General features: G+C 41.3%; 1 protein-coding gene across 1 annotated transcript in view; it reads left to right on the top strand.

The window, feature by feature from the left end:
* Positions 1-20399, top strand: part of edil3a (EGF like and discoidin domains 3a) — a 127674-nt gene that overhangs the window by 78014 nt on the left and 29261 nt on the right. The window contains exons 5-8 of the mRNA XM_071899737.1: positions 1678-1859; positions 14025-14180; positions 15373-15517; positions 15788-15972. Coding sequence (XP_071755838.1) covers positions 1678-1859; positions 14025-14180; positions 15373-15517; positions 15788-15972 — 668 coding nt within the window. The remainder of the gene's footprint in view (positions 1-1677; positions 1860-14024; positions 14181-15372; positions 15518-15787; positions 15973-20399) is intronic.

A 20399-nucleotide genomic window follows, 5' to 3' on the forward strand; every position in this document is an offset into this window, starting at 1 on the left:
AAGGTGCTTGCTAAAGGTGATAAAGGCTATTTACAGCACATACATTTACCACAATCGGTGTAAATGGAGCAAAGGGAGAGCAAATAAATAAATAAATGGATTGGGATTTGATCGGGTATCATGTAGCCAATACAGATCAATCAAAATAAGCCTATTAATCCTATTAATATATTGTTATTTTAATGTGAAAAAAGTTGCATATAACAGCTTTAAGTCAGAATAAAATCCAATGACATTGCAGTTACACAACTCTGCAAAACAATTTATTCAGGTTGAAGTCAGAAAATCTGCAGTCTCATTTGATTCACTTTTGATGCCAATGCGCTGCAACTGTTGAGAACAAGAATTGAACCCCAATTGAACTGTTTAGGATGTTTTCTTGGCACACCTGGGTCCTCCATCGCCATGCCTCTCCACAGCCTCAGCTCATGACTATAGTTCTTATGCATATCACATCCTAATTGAATCCACCCTGAGCTGATGGAATCTAACAAAATGTGGTGTGCTTTGATAGCAATCCAGATGTTTTTGTGTGTAAATGAGCAATTCAGAAAATCTTATTTGGCTAGCAACAATGGCTACTTTGTTAGGCTTTCCTTTTAAGACAATGATACATTTGTATGTTGTGGCATGTATTGTTCTTATCTGGCATGTGTATATACGCCTCCTTTACATCTGTCTCAACACAGTTAAATTTCATACATTTCTCGTGTTTTTTTTTTTATTAGATTTTCCAATGATCTTTTTTAACAGGAGAATAAAGACTTGTACTTGTTGTGCAGCACAAGAAAACCTTTATTTGTGAAAAAACATTGGCAGAATCTCTTTTACCACAGGTATGTCTATTAAAATGCTCTCGATGTGCCTGGACATGCCAATTAGAATTAAGAGGGAAAAACAAGCAGTTCAAATAAATAAAAAGGCAAGAGTAGATAGGTCTTAAAAAAGATTGGTGTCACGCCTCCCCACTTTAATGTTGCAGCCTTTAGGATATTTAAACCTGCTGCAAACCATGCTGACTTTGGGGATGATGCTGGCCAGAAGACGTCACAGCTCCTGGGGAGCGAGCCTGCGGGCTCGGTTTCTGATGGAAGAGATAAAGGAGCACCCTATTGCTCCCTGGGATGTGGATAGCGTGAAGGGGGAGAAGAGCCGTCTCATGAACAGCTGTGACTCAATAGGGCTTTGTCTTAGTGGAAACATTAAGGATTTTCCTGTGATGAATGAAAGCAACAATGGAAGTGAGATAGACAGGAGTCAGGGTGAATTGATCTCGGATGGCCTCAAAGAAGAGGTCTCCATAGGAGATAGTAACAAAGAAACAGTATCGGACAGTGAAGGAAAAGGTGCAGCTTCAGTGACAGAGACAGATACAGTAGAAGTAGAGGAGACCGAGGATTCCATCTCCGAGAGCGAGATGAACGAGGACGGCAGCTCTGACGAGGGAACGGCGAAGAGCGAAGTGAAACAAGTTGAGGAGGAAGAAATTGTTAAAAAAGAAGAACGCATTAAAAAGGATTGCTGTCCATGTGGTACATGTAAAAATCTATATGCAATCCATATACTGCGTTGTATTTTTGAGTATTGGAAGTATATAGACATCAGCTGTAACCACGCAACACAAATAGTAACATAACACGCTCCTGATCTCTCTCTCTCTCCCTCTGTTTCTCTCAGAATGCTCCGGACCGCTGGGCATGGAGGGTGGCATCATCTCCAACCAGCAGATAACAGCCTCCTCCACACACCGCGCCCTGTTCGGCTTGCAGAAGTGGTACCCGTACTTTGCACGGCTCAACAAAAAGGGCCTGGTCAATGCCTGGACAGCTGCCGAAAACGACAGATGGCCGTGGATCCAGGTAAAGCACAGTCACAGGACAGGCGACACACGAAGCCGGGCCAGGTCCAGACACAGATGAATGTAGACACAGGCACAGTCTTAATCACAGATGCTCTTTGTTTTGTTGTTTGTTGTGGCTTTAAAATGTTATTTTTTTATTTTTACATTTTTCAGTTGCCTGCTATATACCAGCATTCAGTCATACTTAATGGTTTGTTGATAATGAGAATGTGCCTTTTGAGTCTATTTTACTAAGTTGTCAGACTTTACTGTTAATTACTGACGCAGTTGATTTGATGGCTCGCTACTGATTCATTTTAGAGGGCAATTAAAAGTGTAAGCTGAGGGTAGAACAGATGCTAGGTCTAGTCAAGTGTGAGGAACCAGCGTAACGGGGCTCAGCTATTTTCAGCTAGTGCCTGCTGCGTCTCGCTCTGTGGCAGTGATTTCCTAACAGTTATTCTTTACTCAACTGTGCCGTCTCCTATGTTTTGATGTGCAGTTGTGGTGTCATTTCAGGCATTTCACTGCTGGCGGTCACAACTGCATGGGCACATTTTGTGTAATTAATGAGTTTGGCAATAGAGGTACCTTGGTAACACAATTAGAGTGAGCTGGAATGTGATTAATTGATGCATCGATGCTTTTCCTTTGTGATTGCATGCGGAAATTTGATGTGCAATTCACTATGCTGCCTCTACATATTTCCACTATAAAAATAATAATAATAATTGTTATAGTACATAAAAAAGATGGACTTAAGCTCAGCAATTCTATGCCTCTTTTCATCCTTTTGTAAATGCCCCAGAGTATTTCCCTGACTGCCTACATCTAAACCAGTCGCTCAGGGCAGTAAAATGAAATGAGTTATATGTCCACAGACCAGCAACTCTCCTCTTAGCCTTTGTGAAGTTAACCTTCAGAAAAATCCATCAGTTGGTGCTTCTAGTGAAAGAGCAATAGACAGACAGACAGACAGACAGACAGACAGACAGATAGATAGATAGATAGATAGATAGATAGATAGATAGATCGTTTGGTTTTTAGTTGCAGTTTTGAACATATGTGAGCCTGTCCAGACACATATGTAACTATAGCAACAGCAGAACCATTGCAACCAGTCTCAACATCAACAACAGACACAACCCACAGACCCACAAGAGTCTATTGTTGTATTTTGCCTGGGATTGTATTTTTCTTTTGAAATAATATTGTGTCAAAATATACCAGACACACAAACTGCAGCAGCAAGTTAGCGAACGCAATATTGATCGGTCTTTTCTTGTCAGCTCATAGCGTGATTGTATTTCTTCCGATTCCCATTGTTGCAATGTTTTGTTGTTGTTTTTCATTGTTTGTTTTGTCTCTTTCTCAACTCTCTCTGGCCACTTTTATTCCGTTGGTTTACACCAACTAGGTAGCTGATCGTTGCCCTGTGTGTTGCTTGTGCGTTACTTGCGTGAAGAGGAGAAAGTGGGCTGGTGTCAGACACCTAAGGGTGTTGTTTCATCACATTCTGACTTTGCCCTAACCGTACTGAAATGTGAACAAATAGGATCAAAAAACACACTATACTGGTTCAGCACGGCACAGTAGTGCAGTGGAAAGCATAATGGAGAGAGTGAAAGTGAACCAAAAAATCAACAGAATAGAAAGACAGGGCAAAAATGAAAAAAAAAAAGAAAAAAATACATGTTCAGTGAGAAAGAGAGAGAGAAAGAGAGAGTGCCAAAGAAACAGCAAACATGAGTGAGAGGAAAGAAGCCTGGCACACAGACAGTGTAAGGAGAATGGGACATAAAACATTCAGGCGGTTTGTTTGACTTTAATGATGCCACGTGGGATGTTGCACGGGATGCTGGAGGCATTGTGTGTTTCTAGAGAGGGCCTGGGTAATTGGGACGTGAATACAGAGGTGTACAGTTATGTCAGTGCTTTGGGATTATGCTAAGGAGCTGGTGTGCTTTTGTAGCGTGGTGTAACGTAGCGAGTGTGTTTGTGATGTGGAACAGGCTATACTGGCACATGACAAACCTATCATGATGGTAGACTAGTGTGGTACCAGAGCTGTCTGGCTATTTGTAATGGGTTTTTGTTTTCCCTGGTACATTGTGTAACTCTGTATGCCAGCCACTTCCAGCTCAGCTCTACCCCTAGACCCCAGCAAATGAATCAAACATAGCACAACATACTTTGAATAATACATCACAGAGCTGCTTTATACAGCCAGTGCAGACAAAGCATGTAGGTGTGTGTGCGTGTTTGTGTGTTTATGTTGATTTGCTTGTTTGGGTATGTGTTTGTATGTTTATTTGTTTATGTGTGTGTGTGTGTGTGTGTGTGTGAGTGCACGTGTGTCCATGTGCGCTCCCTAGTGTTCACACATCTATGTATTGTCAGAATATCAGTTTCCCTCAGCCTCTCCACAGCTAGCTCACACATAAAATTGCATTTGAACACTCCAGGGAAATATGCTGCTGGTCTGACCAATATCAGCAAAATAGCTCTGGTGGTCTGTGTTGAATGGGACATGAGACAAATGAAAGCACTTTTCAAGGCTAAAAGGGCCTATACATAATTAAATGGAAGCAAAACACTTAATATTCAGTTGTAAATCACTGATGATTATCCATGTATCTCTTCACATTTACTTAGACTAGTGCGGTGCCCGTTCGCCCCGCTGCTGCACAGAGCGCTGTTTGCCCCGCCCCGCTGCTGCACAGAGCGCTGTTCGCTTGTTTATTCAAGGTTTATTAATATTGAACGTGTCACGTGTCCAAATTGCACCAAATCCGACACTGCACTTCCTTGGGTCCCCAGCAATACACCCGCCAAGTGTGAAGCAGATCGGACGAACGGTTCTCGAGATATGCGACGGACACACAGACAGACAGACAGACAGAGATTCCTTGCTTTATAGTATGATATATTAAAAAAATCCCTGCTTGGACTCTAATGGGGACTGCTTTGTCTCTGTCTGAGAACTTTCCCCTTTTCATACCATTGTAATCTTTTTTATTGAGTTTTAACATTCAACTTTATAGTCATGTGGGTGAGAGATAACTCTGAGAAATGCCTGTCCATTGCAGTTTATCTTATAGATTAATTACATCAAGACTGTAATCACCTTCATATGATTTATAAACGAATAAAGCCTCTGGACACATACACTGCCATGAAAAAAGTATTTGTCCCCTGTCTGGTTATAGTTTTATACTGGATGTTAGATTTTCAACCAAAGCTATTATTAGATAAAAGCGAGTCTGAGTGAACAAACCACACAAATCCCGTACTTCAGCTCACAGACAGATGGCCTGACATCCTCCTGTAGAATTTGTGATACAGTGCAGGGCCAAGTTCATGATTCCTTCAGTGGTCCTCCAGGACCTGATGCAGCAAAGCATCCACCACCGCGTTCGACCGCTGGTGTGAGGTTCTCACTATGGACCACAGCCATGACGTGCACATGTTGCCCAAACAGTTCCACTTTTGGCTCATCGGTCCATTGAACATTGTTGCAGAACTCCAGAGGATTATCCAGGTGCTTTTCGCCAAACTTTCAAAGATGAAGCAAGCGTTCATCTTTTTTTCTTAGTGAGTCGGGGTTTCGGCCTTGCTCCTCTACCGTGAATCCCATTTTTCCCCAGTGTGTCTCTAATGGTGCAGTCATACACACTGAGCCTAGCTGAGGGAGGAGAGGCCTGCAGATCCCTGCCTATTATTCTTGGGCTTTTGTGACTCCCCGGATGATTGTATGTCTTGCTCTTGGAGAGATATTGGCAGGTCACTCTTAGGAAGATTCACTACTGTCCCAAACTTTCCCCAACATGTTTTTGACTGGTTACTTAGACCCCCAAAGCCCTGGGAATGGCTTTGGAACCTTTTCCAGATTGAAAGGTTCAGGAGCAGTTTTGATTGTCGTACTATGTGCCTCTAGAACTTGTGTCCTGATGGTAAGGGCCAACGTTTGTTAAATTCATATTGGACAGGGCTGGCCCAAAACCAAAGTATTCAAACAACTGTCCCCAGTTGTCCTCAGGTTTTGGCAATGGACCCCGACTCCTCACATTTCCTGAATTCTGAGCGTCATCAACAAAGAAATGCCTGTAGTCAAGTATAGGGAATGATATATTCATTTTGATACAATTTATTTTCAAGTCATTTTGTGATCAGAACTCTTGAAATGCCATGGGAGGACACAACTACTTGCTTGATTTTTGATTTTTGGTTGACACTGCAATGTTTCAGTGTTCATCACTCACTGCATGTCTGTTAGGCTGCGTTCACACATAGCGTTTTTTTGTATGGAAAAAGCGCTGCCTGGAGCGCTTTTTGTGAGGAGAAATAAAAAGCGGATCACGATAACGCCATCTGGTTAGCACTTCTAGCAGATAATACAGCGCTGTGCAACAAGCAAAGGCTTACCAGATCTTCCCAATAGTATGATCGCAGACTGCCTCTTTATGAGTGGTGTTGCCGTAACGGAAATTTTTTTTTATGGGTTGTTATATTGTGATTGGCTGGCTTAGAAAAAAGTGGTTCTGAAAAGTTGAATTTTTCTCAGCTTTTGAAAGTGCTCCGCTCTGCCAAAAAAGCTGCCAGGCGCAACGCTTTTTCGGGAGCGGCCACAAGCTGCTCAAAGGGTGGCCGCTCCCGAAAAAGCGTTGCGCCTGGCAGCTTTTTTTCCCCCCCATATGTTTTAATGTAAAAAAGGCGGTAGCAGTTGGGAATGTGTGAACAAGCCCTTAATGGCTCAACTACACCTTTTGCGTTTCTGTTCCATCCATTTGTGTCGGAAAGGTCGGATCAGTATCACTGTTTCACACCTTAAGCTCACATGTTTGATTACCTTGCACAGCAAACACCAAACAAATGACAGAAGAACCTAACTTTGATGGCATTTTTTGTTTCTCAGTAGCCACTGCTAGGACCCTTTGTTCTTTGTGTGTGTGTGTGTGTGGGGGGTGTGTGTGTGTGTGTGTGTGTGTGTGTTGCACATTTGTGTACAACAGCACCATGGGGGCTCTTTGGTAGTTTCAAGGACACAGGCCAGACTGATGGTTACAATATTCCCACAATTCCCTCAACAATTACGATCTCAGTGTGTAATCAACACAGGGTATCTATTCGGTTTATATGCTTTTGACTCTGTGTGTGTGTGTGTGTGTGTGTGTTTTATTATTTGTCCTCAAAACAATCTAGCACCTCTTTTTGTTCAACCCACAGGTCTGCTAACTTTTAAATTGTCAAGATCAATGTGTAGTACAGTATGTGCTGTTGAATTTCATTCAATATTACAAAGACAAAATGTCTCACCTCACAATGTCTAATGTTCCATTTTCTTGCTTGTTGTTATGGTTATATTGTGTAACAGTTAGTCTTAATATCAGAAAAGCAGCCTTATGACTGGAAGGTAGCCAGTCCAGATCCCTGCATGGCTGCAACTACAGCCCCAGGCTATTTCTGTAAATTAATGGGTTCTTGCCTGTTTAAATAAGGCTTAATGAGCCCTGGAAAGCATTTATAGAGTATGGAAAAGTTATTTCTTCTTGTTCTGAAATGTTAGGCAGAGGGCTCTTAATTTCTGATATACAGTAATTAGATAATTTCAATCCCTTAGAGCAGGAACTCTGTCTCAAATTTCACCATTGCTGAAATATGTATACTTAACATGAGGACATTTAACTGATATTTTAGTCACATTTCATAATTAAAAACTGCTTCTGATACTGTAGTGATATGTTCATTAGTATTCCGTTTCATCTTCTGTTTGAGAAAATGTCCTGTTTGTTTAGGTAATTAAAGGTGCTACATGCAGAATTTGTACATGAATAACTAAATTTGACATTGTGTGCCACCGGGTCGGGTAGCGCGGGAAATCGTCTGGATTGCTTTACAGCACAAAGGGAGATTTACGGCACAAAACATACATGTTTATCCTCTTCAGTAAAATGAAACTGAAAACAAATGTTCACAGAACATCACCAGGGAGGGGGACTGGGGGGGTAAGTAGCAGCACCCTCTTTTCGACAGGAACCAACTGGGTCTGTGGGAAAGGTGGTCTTCATTTTGAGAAACACTATCAGGAACAAGAGAAGCGGTATGAGATAGAGGGTGCCAGTCATCTTGACTATGGTCTCATTTGTTTTTGGTAATTATACCAAGATATCACAAATAGTTTGACAATGATATATTGATGTTTAAAAATTATAGAACCTTTAAAACGTGGATACTGTCACCATATGACAACTTGATACTTTTAAATGTCCTGTGTGAGTCAGTCGTGAAGTGAATTATAGATTTGATTTGAGTGCTAAACCGTAATCATGCCGGATCAACAGTTTTAATACGCCCCTATAATGACTGGCATTTAGTATACATAAGTAGTAGTTTTAGTCTTCTGTTGTTGTCTTATAACCTGAATGTTTATTTTTCTTTATTTATTTTTTATTTCCTTACTCATAAAGGTCTTTAGGTAGGAGTGAGGCTTCTGAATAAAAGGTTCTACATCAAAAAAGGTTCTAATTTGCATATTCTCAAGAGAAAAGCTGAATAACTTATAATTGTGCTCAGCTGAGTCACCACAATAGTTTGTCCTTAACCACGTCAGGAACATGACAGGGATCCATTTGTTTTTGACTGTTATGGAGGTTGTAAATATATACTGCAGTCTATACTGCAGTCATAGTGAATGACAGTGGCTATGTTTACATGCACAAAGTAACCCGGCTATTGACCATGCTGCAGTTGAGGTCTTATTCAGGTTAAGCTGTGTACATTAACCTGCTACCCTACAATTGAGTATCTCTGTTGCTATGAATAAACCATTTAACAGAATATTCCTGTCCACCTGTGGTGTCCCGCCCACAGACAGGTCAGCAAAAAAGTATGATAAAGGTCCAGCTGCCAGCTACCCCCTCTTTGACTGGGCAGCAGGCCGGCTTCTTTTAATATGGGATATAAATAGTAGTAGTACTATCGCCACCATGTTTTTTGTTGACGTCAAAATGTACCCATGATGCCATGTGAGTCTGAGTTTGCGCCATACAAGTCTGAGTCTGATGGCGAAAACCAAAAGTGAAAGAAGACGTTTATATGCCACAGTAGCCTGTTTAATTTAACTTAGCTTAGATAAGCCAGGCATCTTAACCGGTTTCTCATAATCAGAGTATGAGCTTAAAGGATAATACTGTTTTGTATTTTGTTTGTTTGTTTGAGACAATCGTCTACGTTGCCCCTCTCCTTCTACATTATTCCAGGTGGTGTCTGCACTTAGCGTAGATGGAGATATCCAAGCTTGTTTTCCTTTCTTCAGAATAAGCAATTTGCTGCCATTCATCCTTGTATAGCATGAAAAACAACTTCGACAGACTTTAAATTTGCACAAGCTGGATTATCAATCAAAGTAAACACGAAGCCTTAATTTGGTTTTGTGAAAGTTTCCGTTTCATCGTTATTTCACTGTGCCCGAGTTGATGTTTACATATCACTGCTGCATTATGTTACGCTCCGCTTACCGTTGATCACCTCACACCCACAGGAGGAAATGGAAGTCTCCTCCAGGAAATAATCCCTCAGAAACATGTCTCCTTACAACCTTTATTGTCACATCCATGCGTTTTAACTTAGGGTGTCTCTGTTAGCCGGGACAGCAGTTAATTTCAAGCTAGGTTTGACGCTGTCAAGTTTGTATTTTAAAAAAACGACACCTGTTTAACCAGATTACTTGAGTAACCAGGTTAAGACCAGAACTCTCGGTGCAAGTAAACGCAGCCAGTGTCAGTGCTACAGAAGACAGAATCAGCGTGACTCAAAGACCTGCCACATTACAGGCTTAAGACGCAGTTCCTACTCATTTGGTGCTGTTAATAGTTTGGCTGGGGCTCTGCCGTTTCAAAAGGCCACAGGGAAATCAAAGAAATGCTTGTCAAGAGGACCATTACCTATACTAATTGACCATTTTCAAATAATTACTGTAGAAAAACAGGTCCGAACATATCATGGAGCTTCAAAACTGCAGACTCTGAGGGTGGGATGTGAATTATAGCAGTCAGTTACAGCGTGTGGCCTGTCTCCTTACTGTAGACACTGTTCTTTAGACAGAAAGAGGTGAGATAACACAATTCAAAAGAGTGATATGTGCTTTGTGTTGCAAATAATGCTATAGAATGCAGAAACCATTTGATGTAGAACTGCCTTTCTTGCAGAGGTGCATGCATTTTACCTAGAATCCTTCATACACATGATGGTGTATGAAAATAAAAAGCCAAGCCAAGTCCAAGTGTTTCAGAAAAAGGAAAGGGGGGAAAGGTGAAAAGTTCATTTCAGAACTTTCTCCTCAAGAAATCTCTGTGAGCTTGCTTTTGCAAAAAGTCTCCAAGACAAAACAAAAAAGATCTAAGCGGCAAAGAACCCTTTTAAAATGTTTTTATTTTACAACCTGTATTTTTCTCTATATACACAGAAATGTATGTTGTTAGGTACATCCAGACTGTCGGACAAACAGATTGAGATAGACAGAGACAGGCAAGCATACAATATAGATAGACAGATGGCTGGATAATGACTGAAAGGTATAACCTACTTTGCAGCACACACACCCAAACACACACACACACACACACACACACACACACACACACACACACACACACACACATTTTCTCTCTCTCTCTCTCTCTCTCTCTCTTTCTGTCTCTCAAAGATATTCATATAGACTCATAACTGAAAGCCCCTATATGTAAAATATTTACCTCAATATATGATTCTCAAATTAATTTTGATAGCATAGTATAATGGCTATAGAGAAATTTGACCATCACAGTGAATTTTTTTTTATTCTGTGTGTTGCTCTCTATGTGTTTATTCTATTTGTCCCAGGGTACGATTCCTCACAAAATGTGCAGAATTGACTTACGGCATAAAGATAGAGCATCAACCAAGCATGTGGAAAATTACCCACATGCTTATCTCTATGTGTACGTGCCATTTTGCATGTTTTTGTGTGATTTGTCTCAATTTCTCACAAACTGACAAATAAAGGTCTGTAGACAAAGGTCTATAGATGACAGATGTTGCCAATAATGCCTCCCTCAAACAAATAAATGCATCACTGTTAGGACTGAAGTGACAGAGGCGTGTTTGTGAGTGGTCATTAAAGATGTGAAGGATCACCCCAATTACCCAGGCAGTGGCCTTTTAGTGACAGTGCTTCTAATTAGCGAGAGAAGTATCTATCTCTATGGAGGAAATTGAGAGAAGCAAGAAATGCTGTGAATGATAAAGAGTGTGTAAGTGTGAGTCATTGCAGCTCTGAAACTCTAAAAGGGGTCCTTGTGGATAATTGACTTGATATGTTGGTTTAAGTATGGAGAAAAAATGATTGAGTCATGTCTCTAGGAATGGAAATTGGAGCCGAAATCCACCCCGAAATTATTATATACTATTCCAGTGATCTTTGACAGTCCAGACAAGATGGGTGAACATAAACAAGTATTTTCTTCTTCTGGATCCATAAGAGCCAATACTGTAATGTCTAATGTCCTCAGGAGACGCAGCTTAGAGCTGTTCCATTAACAGAAAAGGAGAGAGTGACTTTGTGGGCTCACATGAGCTTTTACACTCAAATATTTTATATGCAAATTGCCTTATTTCATAGTAATGCTAACGTTTCTGCACTGGAAAATGTGCTCATGTCCCCAGAAAACCGTCCTGGATATGGTCACATTGTCCAGTTAGACTTCCAATCATTACTAGTGGATCAGCTCTAGTGTCTGATGATGTCACCAGTAAGTCTGAGCTTTCTGGTTTCTAGCTTTAGGAAAGACTTGTGTATGATCACAAATATAGGGCACCATTTTCGGGAATCAATGGCGCATGGTGCAAATGTTTGGTAATTTCATGGCCAGCGGTGCACCTGCAGCGCAGTTGTGTGAGGTTAGGAGGAATACATTATCAGTAGCTGTAGTAGGGGCTGGTTTCATCATGACCAATCAAATCGCCTCTTTTCCTTCCCTTTAAACGCAGCGCACTCTGCACTACGCTGTTTCGATGTTTTGTTGGATGACAATCATTCGCACTACAGCCACATGTGTATATATTTAGAATTAATGGAAAATGCTGTATCTTATTTTTTCCAGCTTGAGGGATTTCTATCAAAGTGAAATTGGCCAACATTACAGCACAAAAAGGGTTGGTAAGTGCACCATGCACTTCTGACCTGGTCTGAGCAGGTGGGCGGTGCAAGTGCAAATCCCACAAAAAATGCAAAAATCATAGGAGTAATTTAAATTTTGTTTTAGTGTGGATTTCCTTTTTTTTTATTTTATTTTTTTTACATTTTTTAACCATTCCAGGTTAATGGTCCTTCAATTAATGCTCACTCAATACTGTATTACCGCTGCCCTTCTGTTCCTCAGCTATGGAACACTAAACAGCTGTGTTTTTATACTTTGACAGAGGGTGAACTAGATGAGCCGAAGTGTTATATCTAAGAATGAAGCAGCATGGTGTGAATATGGTGCCGAAATAAATAATAATTGTCATCACAGTTTATTTGCATTATTTTCTTTGTCAAAGAGCATTACAGATGTGTTACAGTATAATGACACTAAAATTGCCTCGTGTTAATTTGGCCTACTTTTTGTCAGTATGAATATTCATTTTAGGAAGAGGCTGTGTGTGTGTGTGTGTGTGTGTGTGTGTGTGTGTGTGTGTGTGTGTGTGTGTGTGTGTGTGTGTGTACTTTTGACTACAGCCTAGAGGAAGCCTTTCTAACCAAGATGCTGAAATATCAACAGCTGGAGCAGACCATTTCACAGCTAGGCTACAAGTGTAAACTTTTAGTTTTCATATTTGGCAGCCTGGGTCATGTGCACAAGCTAGTTGTGAGGGGCCTTCAGATGGCTGGTCTCCCTAAGAGAAGGGCCAAGCAGTTAGTGAGGTATTGTTCAGTATCTGCTGTCATTGGTAGCCGCTCAATATGGAGGAGGCTTTTTATACCCATGAAGTGGATCCTGTCTGTTATCTTTCGACCTGCCACTGTTTTCATCCTGTGTGTCTGCAACAATGTGGTTGCCAATTAGGCACTTATGTAACTGACTCAATATCTGACTGCATTAATAGTGTTTATGTCCTTTGTATGCTTGTATTTATGTGGACATAAATAAATCTTTCATCTATGTGTGTCGCCCAGCACAGCACCGCTCCTTAGTCACCACAGGCTTCACAATATTACAGTGAAGTGAGCTGTCTTCATGTGGAGCTATTAAAAATAATAATCCTCTGAATCTGCTCTCATTCTTTAAACAAGCACACTACATTTTCTCTCTCAAGTTCACCAGTAATATACCAGGGTGAGAAAGTCCATTTGCATTGGATATTTGCACATTTTTAAGGGCCAATGGAGGCAGTTTACAATCTGGCAACTGTAAATTTACACTTGTGACTATGTAATACTTTATTGTCCTGAAATGTAAACACAAAAACATGCATTAAACGTAGTTGCTCCACTGATTGCAAAATCTCCAAACGTTATGAAGTGCCGGCATAACACCTTCAAAGTAAATGATCGCCCATGTTCACTTCAAACTGTTGTTATCTTGAGAGTGGAAAATTGTTCTCAATGGAGTGGCATGGATAAAGCACTAAAAGGTGTGTTTTGGATCTTGCTGAAGTGGATACAATGGGGTACTCTATAAAAGTGCTCTGTCATTGAAAACCATGACAAAGCACACTTATATTCAGGCATGTAATGCATCCACAGAGCTCCGACACTGTTGATTGTGCTTTGTGTGCGCTAAGCGGGCTCTATCTAAGCATTCATCACATTCCTCTTCCTCACATCGCCCTCTTCCCCCTGGCTCTCTGAGGCGCTTTACATCGGCAGCGTATTGACAGTCCGCACGGGGCTGACAGACTGGATCTGGAGCGTGAGGATTGATTAAATGTTCCATTCGATCACAGACTTTCTGAATAAGATGGATGGCCCTGACAGAAACGATACAAGGGGGGTGAACTGATTCCTATGACTTGCACGTGCACACCTCTACCCCATCGCACGCACACACACGCACACACACACACACACACACACACACACACACACACGCGCACACACACACATTCATATTCTCTCAGAATAAAGAAGTAATTTCTTTGGTTTTTGCCTTTTTTTCTTCCACAGATAAACCTGCAGAGGAGAATGAGGGTCACAGGCCTAATTACCCAGGGTGCAAAGCGTATCGGCAGCCCAGAGTACGTCAAGTCTTACAAAGTAGCCTCCAGTGATGACGGGAAGACCTGGAGAACATACAAAGTCAAGGGCACAGATGAGGATATGGTGAGGCGCATACATGTGGACACACACACACACACACACACACACACACACACACACACACACTCATTATGACTCTCTACTCTTTCCCTTTTGGCCTCTCTTTCGGTCACACACGAACAAACATGCACACACACACACACACACATGTGCGAGCACACACAGCAACTGGAGACTGTGCTCAGTCAAGGGCAGGGTGGAGGACATGATGAGATGGCTTTTTAATTAGCTAGCACACACCGGGCCCATCTTTCTGCCCCTTACCCCCCTCCACTTTTATGACTTCTAGATTGAATTTTTATACTATTTGGGGATAAACGGCCACCAAACAGGCCACCAAGCACTCTATCATTTCTGACAGCAAACCACGGCTGTCCTCCGTTTGGCCGAGCTCCGAATGACCCCGACCTCCAAACTTCTGCTCAGATGTATTCCCCGGATCAATGACTCTGCACAAGGATCTTGGACTTGTGATCTCTATTTATTTTCTTGTCTCTCGTGCAATTTTTTAATTTTTTTTTTTGTTTGTTGTTGTCACTAGTTATACAAAAGGGGCATGCAGAAAGCGGGAATGTGTGTGTCTGAGTGTGTACAGCTGTTTTTTTGGAAATTGAGGTTATGACTGTAACAGTGGACAGGAGCAAATACCTGTAAGACCTGCCAGAGTGTTTGAAGTAATCACACTTCCTGACCCCCGACCTATGAGGCCCGGCCTGTAAGGTTTTTTTTTATGTGGTTGACCTATTGCCATCCAGTGACAGCTCCTATTGCCTGTATTCCATAAAACACTCTCTCTCTCTCTCTCACTCACACACACACACACACACACACACACACACACACACACACACACACTCACTCACATCAGACAGTCCTGTCAGACACTATCTCAGGTCATTTGGATAAAACACTCCAGAAGGTATGGCTATATAATTGGACCACTAATTTAAAACACACCAGTGTGCGTATAAATTACGGGCTCAAATGGTGCGAGAAATTGTCTATTTTTGCCTGTAATTCTAGCTCATTGACCTTGAATGACAGCAATTTGTTGAGTGTGGAGTAGACACTAGAGACAGCGTCAGAACTGATCTGCTCTTCTATCCTGTCCACCCCACCCCCTCTCCCTCCACCATTCCCTCCACCTCCACCTCCACCTCCACCACATGTGCTGTTATGTCATCTCCTGCACCAGATTTTCAGAGGAAATGTCGATAACAACGCTCCGTCAGCGAACTCCTTCACCCCTCCTATTGAGGCCCAGTATGTGCGTATCTACCCCCAAGTCTGCAGGAGGCACTGCACTTTGCGCATGGAGCTGCTGGGATGTGAGCTAACAGGTGGGTCACCATGAGTGTGTGAGTCGTCAGAAGTCTGAGAGTTGTCTTGAGTCCACGAGTTGTGTTTCTGTTTCATCCACACACAACTAAACACATGTTGTGATACGGTTTGAAAAATGCAGTGTGCCTCCTTCCCAGTTGTATTATACTCTATTTGTTATATTGATTATGCAATAACAACATAGAGAATGTACTTATTGTGTTGAGGTTGTATAGTCAGGGAGGTTAGAAGAAATGCCTTTACAATCTGCATTGTTTTGTTGGCGCCAGGCTGCTCTGAGCCAATGGGAATGAAGTCGGGCCACATCCAGGACTACCAGGTGACGGCCTCCAGCATCTTCAGGACGCTCAACATGGACATGTTCACTTGGGAGCCAGGCAAGGCCCGGCTGGACAAGCAGGGCAAGGTCAACGCTTGGACAGCTGGACACAGTGACCAGTCGCAGTGGCTACAGGTAGGAGGCTGTCTGTGGGCAAATCAGTGAGCGAGACTTGACTTGATGCATGAAGAGACTACTTGAGACTTGACTTGAAAATGTTTCTAAAGTCTTGACAAAAGATCTTGTGTTTGTGTAAATGACTTAGATTGAAAGTTATGAGATTTGTTCCACCAGACAGAAGAATTTAAAATCTGTTTCTGTATTTGTATGGAATGATTGAATTTATTGAAACTGATTATAGAAATCAAACTCATGATGCACTTACCAAGTTTTTATACTATGAAAACGATATTGGATGGAAAAGTCCTAGATATTTTGTTTTCTTTAAGATATTAAATTGATACTGGACTCTTGATTTGTTCTGACTTGACTTGGTCTTCTACATTTAGACTTGAGACTTGACATTAATGACATAGACTTGACTTGGTAATCTACATTTAGACTTGAGACTTGATTTGAGACTGACATGGGACGTGTTGTAATGATGTGAAAGCAGTAATGCAATGGCAATGGATTTCAACTATTTTATTTAGAAAAGACTTCATTGATGTGAACAATGATGTTGCTGAATATAATTATTGCTTAAAAACTTGTCCTCTCTGACTCTACCTCTTAGCGCCATTTTTCAACAAAAAACTAATAGGCAGTCACTTTTTTTTTCATACCAGCCTTTTGAAAGCAACCACCCACACTGCCTCAACTGCTGGATCTGTTCAGCTGTTATCTTTGGCTACAGCTCAGGCTTTCAATCTCGGTGCAACCAGTCACCAATCCATTTGTTTTCATTACAGTAACTGATGGCTGAAAATGTGTCCTGAAAGGGACAACACACAAGTCTAAGTGAACGCTTATATTCCAGTCTGACTGCTGAACAATTGGTGTGATTTGATCTTGAGTGTATGTGAGATTGATAGAGGACAAGCAAAGTTAAAGTACATATCAATCAGACTCAATCATGCCCAATTATGCCCTCACATATACCCATATTGGATTTTTTTTTTTTTTAAGCCAGTAAATGCTCTCTGCTTCTAGAATGACAAATCATTTCTCACTTCAAGCTGTAAAACAGGTAGAAGATGTGGATGAATTGAAGATGCGAGTGATTTCTTTGCTTTCTTGGCCTTTCAACTGCACTCTGTCCCCGCATGCCGCTTCCCTAGCAGTGACACAGTTAGCGCTCTATAGTCACACTGGCTTGTCTGGCCATTATTAGATTGGTGGGGTCTTGAGTCAGATATGTTTTTTTATTACGCTGAAAGCCTTTTGCTGAGGATGAGGGTATGCAGGGTTGTGTGTTGGAGGAGACAGGTACTTAAGCAGGCCCCATCCAGGCCATGGAGCTCAGCTAAGCAAAATTGATTGCTGTGGGTAGAGGAAGACTTGTGGTCTCATATTACATGCTGTGCCGGCAGGAGAAGGAAGACGCTATACAGATGCAGTTAGAAAATCAATGGCTTCCACTGTCAAAGACCTCCTCTGTACACACAGGCCTATACTATATCTGGTGTTTGAAAAGTAGACAGTATGACTTATATAGAGTGCTTCACTGCTCTCCATCTTTACTGTGCTACAGTGGTTGTAATTGAGCCATGTCCTAATATGTGGTGATGGTATTATACACATTTGTTAAACTCCCACACTCAGCATCTTCTTCACATTGGTTGCCATGGCAAATAATTGATCTTCAATGACATTACTGAATGACTTTAAACCTGATAGATTCATGGAATTAATCAGACTTAATGACAAATTAAGTATTCCAATTAATCAAGACAACTGCTGTGCAGTGCAGAGAAGCAGTGAGGAAACACTTTTCGGACTCCAAATATCAGACAGAATTTTTCGATGCAGAGGACGGGACAAGATCCAGCAAAGAATTAGCAACAGGGTCCAAAATTAACACTCGCCAGTCGCCAAATGCGGGTAAATTTAGTCTTTGGCGAGTAAATTATGGAGACCACCCGCCACTCTGGCCAGTAGAAAAAAATGAATTTCCTACACGCGCTGGAGAAAGCTGCTGGTTTGCTGTCACTTCAATCTGCTAGATCTGCCGTGCTGCGTGTGTCGTGCGTAGTACGTAATTGCGTCAGTCATCAAACCGTGCGATTTTTTTGTTACAGTACGTGAGGTACTTGTTGTCATCCGGGCAGTTGAAACAAACCCAGCCATGTGGAGATTTATTGCGGGAGTGGAGCCCCCAGGAAAGAGAAAGAAAACAGGCGAACTTCAGGCTGAAGAGACCACTGGTGCCACGGCCAATGCAAGCGCCCCTCCTCGTCTCATCCGCCGAAACTATCATCGAGGAAATTCTGTGAGAGGTGGCGATACGATGATTCAGGTGCTCCAAGAACATGGCTGGAGTTTAAGGAGGGGGTCATGTTTTGTAGTCTGTGTCGTGTTAACGCAAAGGAAAAGCGCAGAGGCAATTCCTTCGTTGTTGGCACTACAACTATGAAATTGGATCACGAGATTGTTATAATAATGTGATAATTAATGGAATAATGTGATAATTGTTATATTCTCAAACTCCTTAATAAATTATCCTTCTTGCATTTAAAGGCGAATACCACTGAATTTATTAATTCAAATGTGTTACACTTTAGTGTTGAAACAGTTGAATTAATATTTCTGCATACAGTTAATGTTACTACTACTATTACTGCACACTACTATAATATTGATTGAGAATCGCATATGAGACCAAGATGACATGCTAAATAGTAATAATAGCAAATTGCAATAGTAAAAAGCAATTAATTATTTTTGGCTGGTAAAAAATCTGGCTGGCCGGTAAATTTTTTCATCTACCAGCCACCTTGGCAGGTAAGCCAAAAAGTTAATTTTGGACCCTGATTAGCAAACAATTCAATCATTATCTGAAATGTAGATTTTGTAAAAGCAGTAAATGCATTTTTGATGCATACATGTAAACATAAAAACATTTCTTACCCTACTCTGACAATATACATTAAATTCTGCTTATCCTAGTAATTTATCTTGGTAAAATCTGCTTAACACCTTTGTGTTCAGTACTGCCCACTAAACATACTGGATGCTGAAGCATTGGCTTGCGACTAAACAAACTAATACCGGGCACACAGATGAAACTGCTACCGATCTTCTCAACACAACAGCAAGTTGATCAATGAGCTTGTTTGCCAAAAAAAAGTCAATGTATTAATTTGCACCAATACATGAATATATGAGCTGTACGTTTTTTTTTTTTTTCCTAAATACATACACCAAAAGATGGTCTTTTACATAGAATGCTGTATCGATTGGCTAGACATGCTGTTGCGTAGTCACATGACATGCTGCACTGCCTGAACATGTCTGTTTGACAAGACATTGTGATGTTTTCCATCATTTGTGATTATGGAGTAAAAGAGCACACTTTACTCCGTTCAGTGATGTCACGTCCGTCGAAGAAATAAACTGCACAAACTTTTAATGAATAATTTCAGAGTAATTTGATAAACAAGTTGAGTGTATAGTTTTCGGCAGACTAAATACTTTATAATTGACATTTTGTGTAGACAAAACAATGTAAAAACTAATGAAAACAGCAAGCACTGGACCTCTACTGGGTACTATCCAAGCTAAACCTATTCTTGCCTGGCAGGAGATAAAATTACACAGAGGGAGATTGAACCAGAATCTTTCAAGATGTTTTCAAGAGAGAAGCTGAAGCTGTCAGACTGAGCTGCCAAGTGTTCCAGCTGGCATAAGCTGATTAGTTAATTATGCACATTAACATGTCCACATAGCGAAGGGAAATTGCCAGAGAGACGGTAGCTACTTTTCAATTTCACGATGTCCCTGTTAATGCGTAGAACACGTGCACTGCAAAATGTCTGGGCTGTTCCAGCACTGCTGAGACTTTTGTGGCTGATTATGGTAAACACTCCTCAGACAAAAAACTGAACAAGAGTGGAACGGAATGCCTTAAAGTGTGCCTCTTCATCTCACATCTCTTAATTGTATTGCAGGCTCCCAACTCCTCAGCAGAGATTCACTTTCCTGAATTCAGCTGAATTTTAACTAGGCGATTGTATAGTGTTGTGACTAGAATATGCACTTTTTTTTTGTTTTGTTTCGTTTTTGTTTTATACCGTATACTAAGTTTTTTATTCTTGCTCTGAGCGCTCCGTCCAGAGAAAGCTGGACTCACCAAGGTTAGGTCTTTTACCTTTCTCGTCCCTCTGGTATAAAATGATGAAAGACCAGTGGGGTTGGTAAACACGAGCGTGCTGTGTGCAGTTTGCTGGCGTGATAATACATGATTCCTGGGTGTTAAGTTCAGCTTTTTCAAACAGTTGCCCCTTGCTGCCATTTGGAGCCACCGATGTCCAAAATTGCCTAGTGTAGTCTCCTCCCATAGACACAATGTGTTTCAAAAAGTTTAACATGGCTCCATTTTGGGACTTTGAGATACTGATGTG

The sequence above is a fragment of the Centroberyx gerrardi genome, chromosome 8 (assembly GCF_048128805.1).
Source record: "Centroberyx gerrardi isolate f3 chromosome 8, fCenGer3.hap1.cur.20231027, whole genome shotgun sequence".
NCBI classification, from domain to species: Eukaryota; Metazoa; Chordata; class Actinopteri; order Beryciformes; family Berycidae; genus Centroberyx; species Centroberyx gerrardi.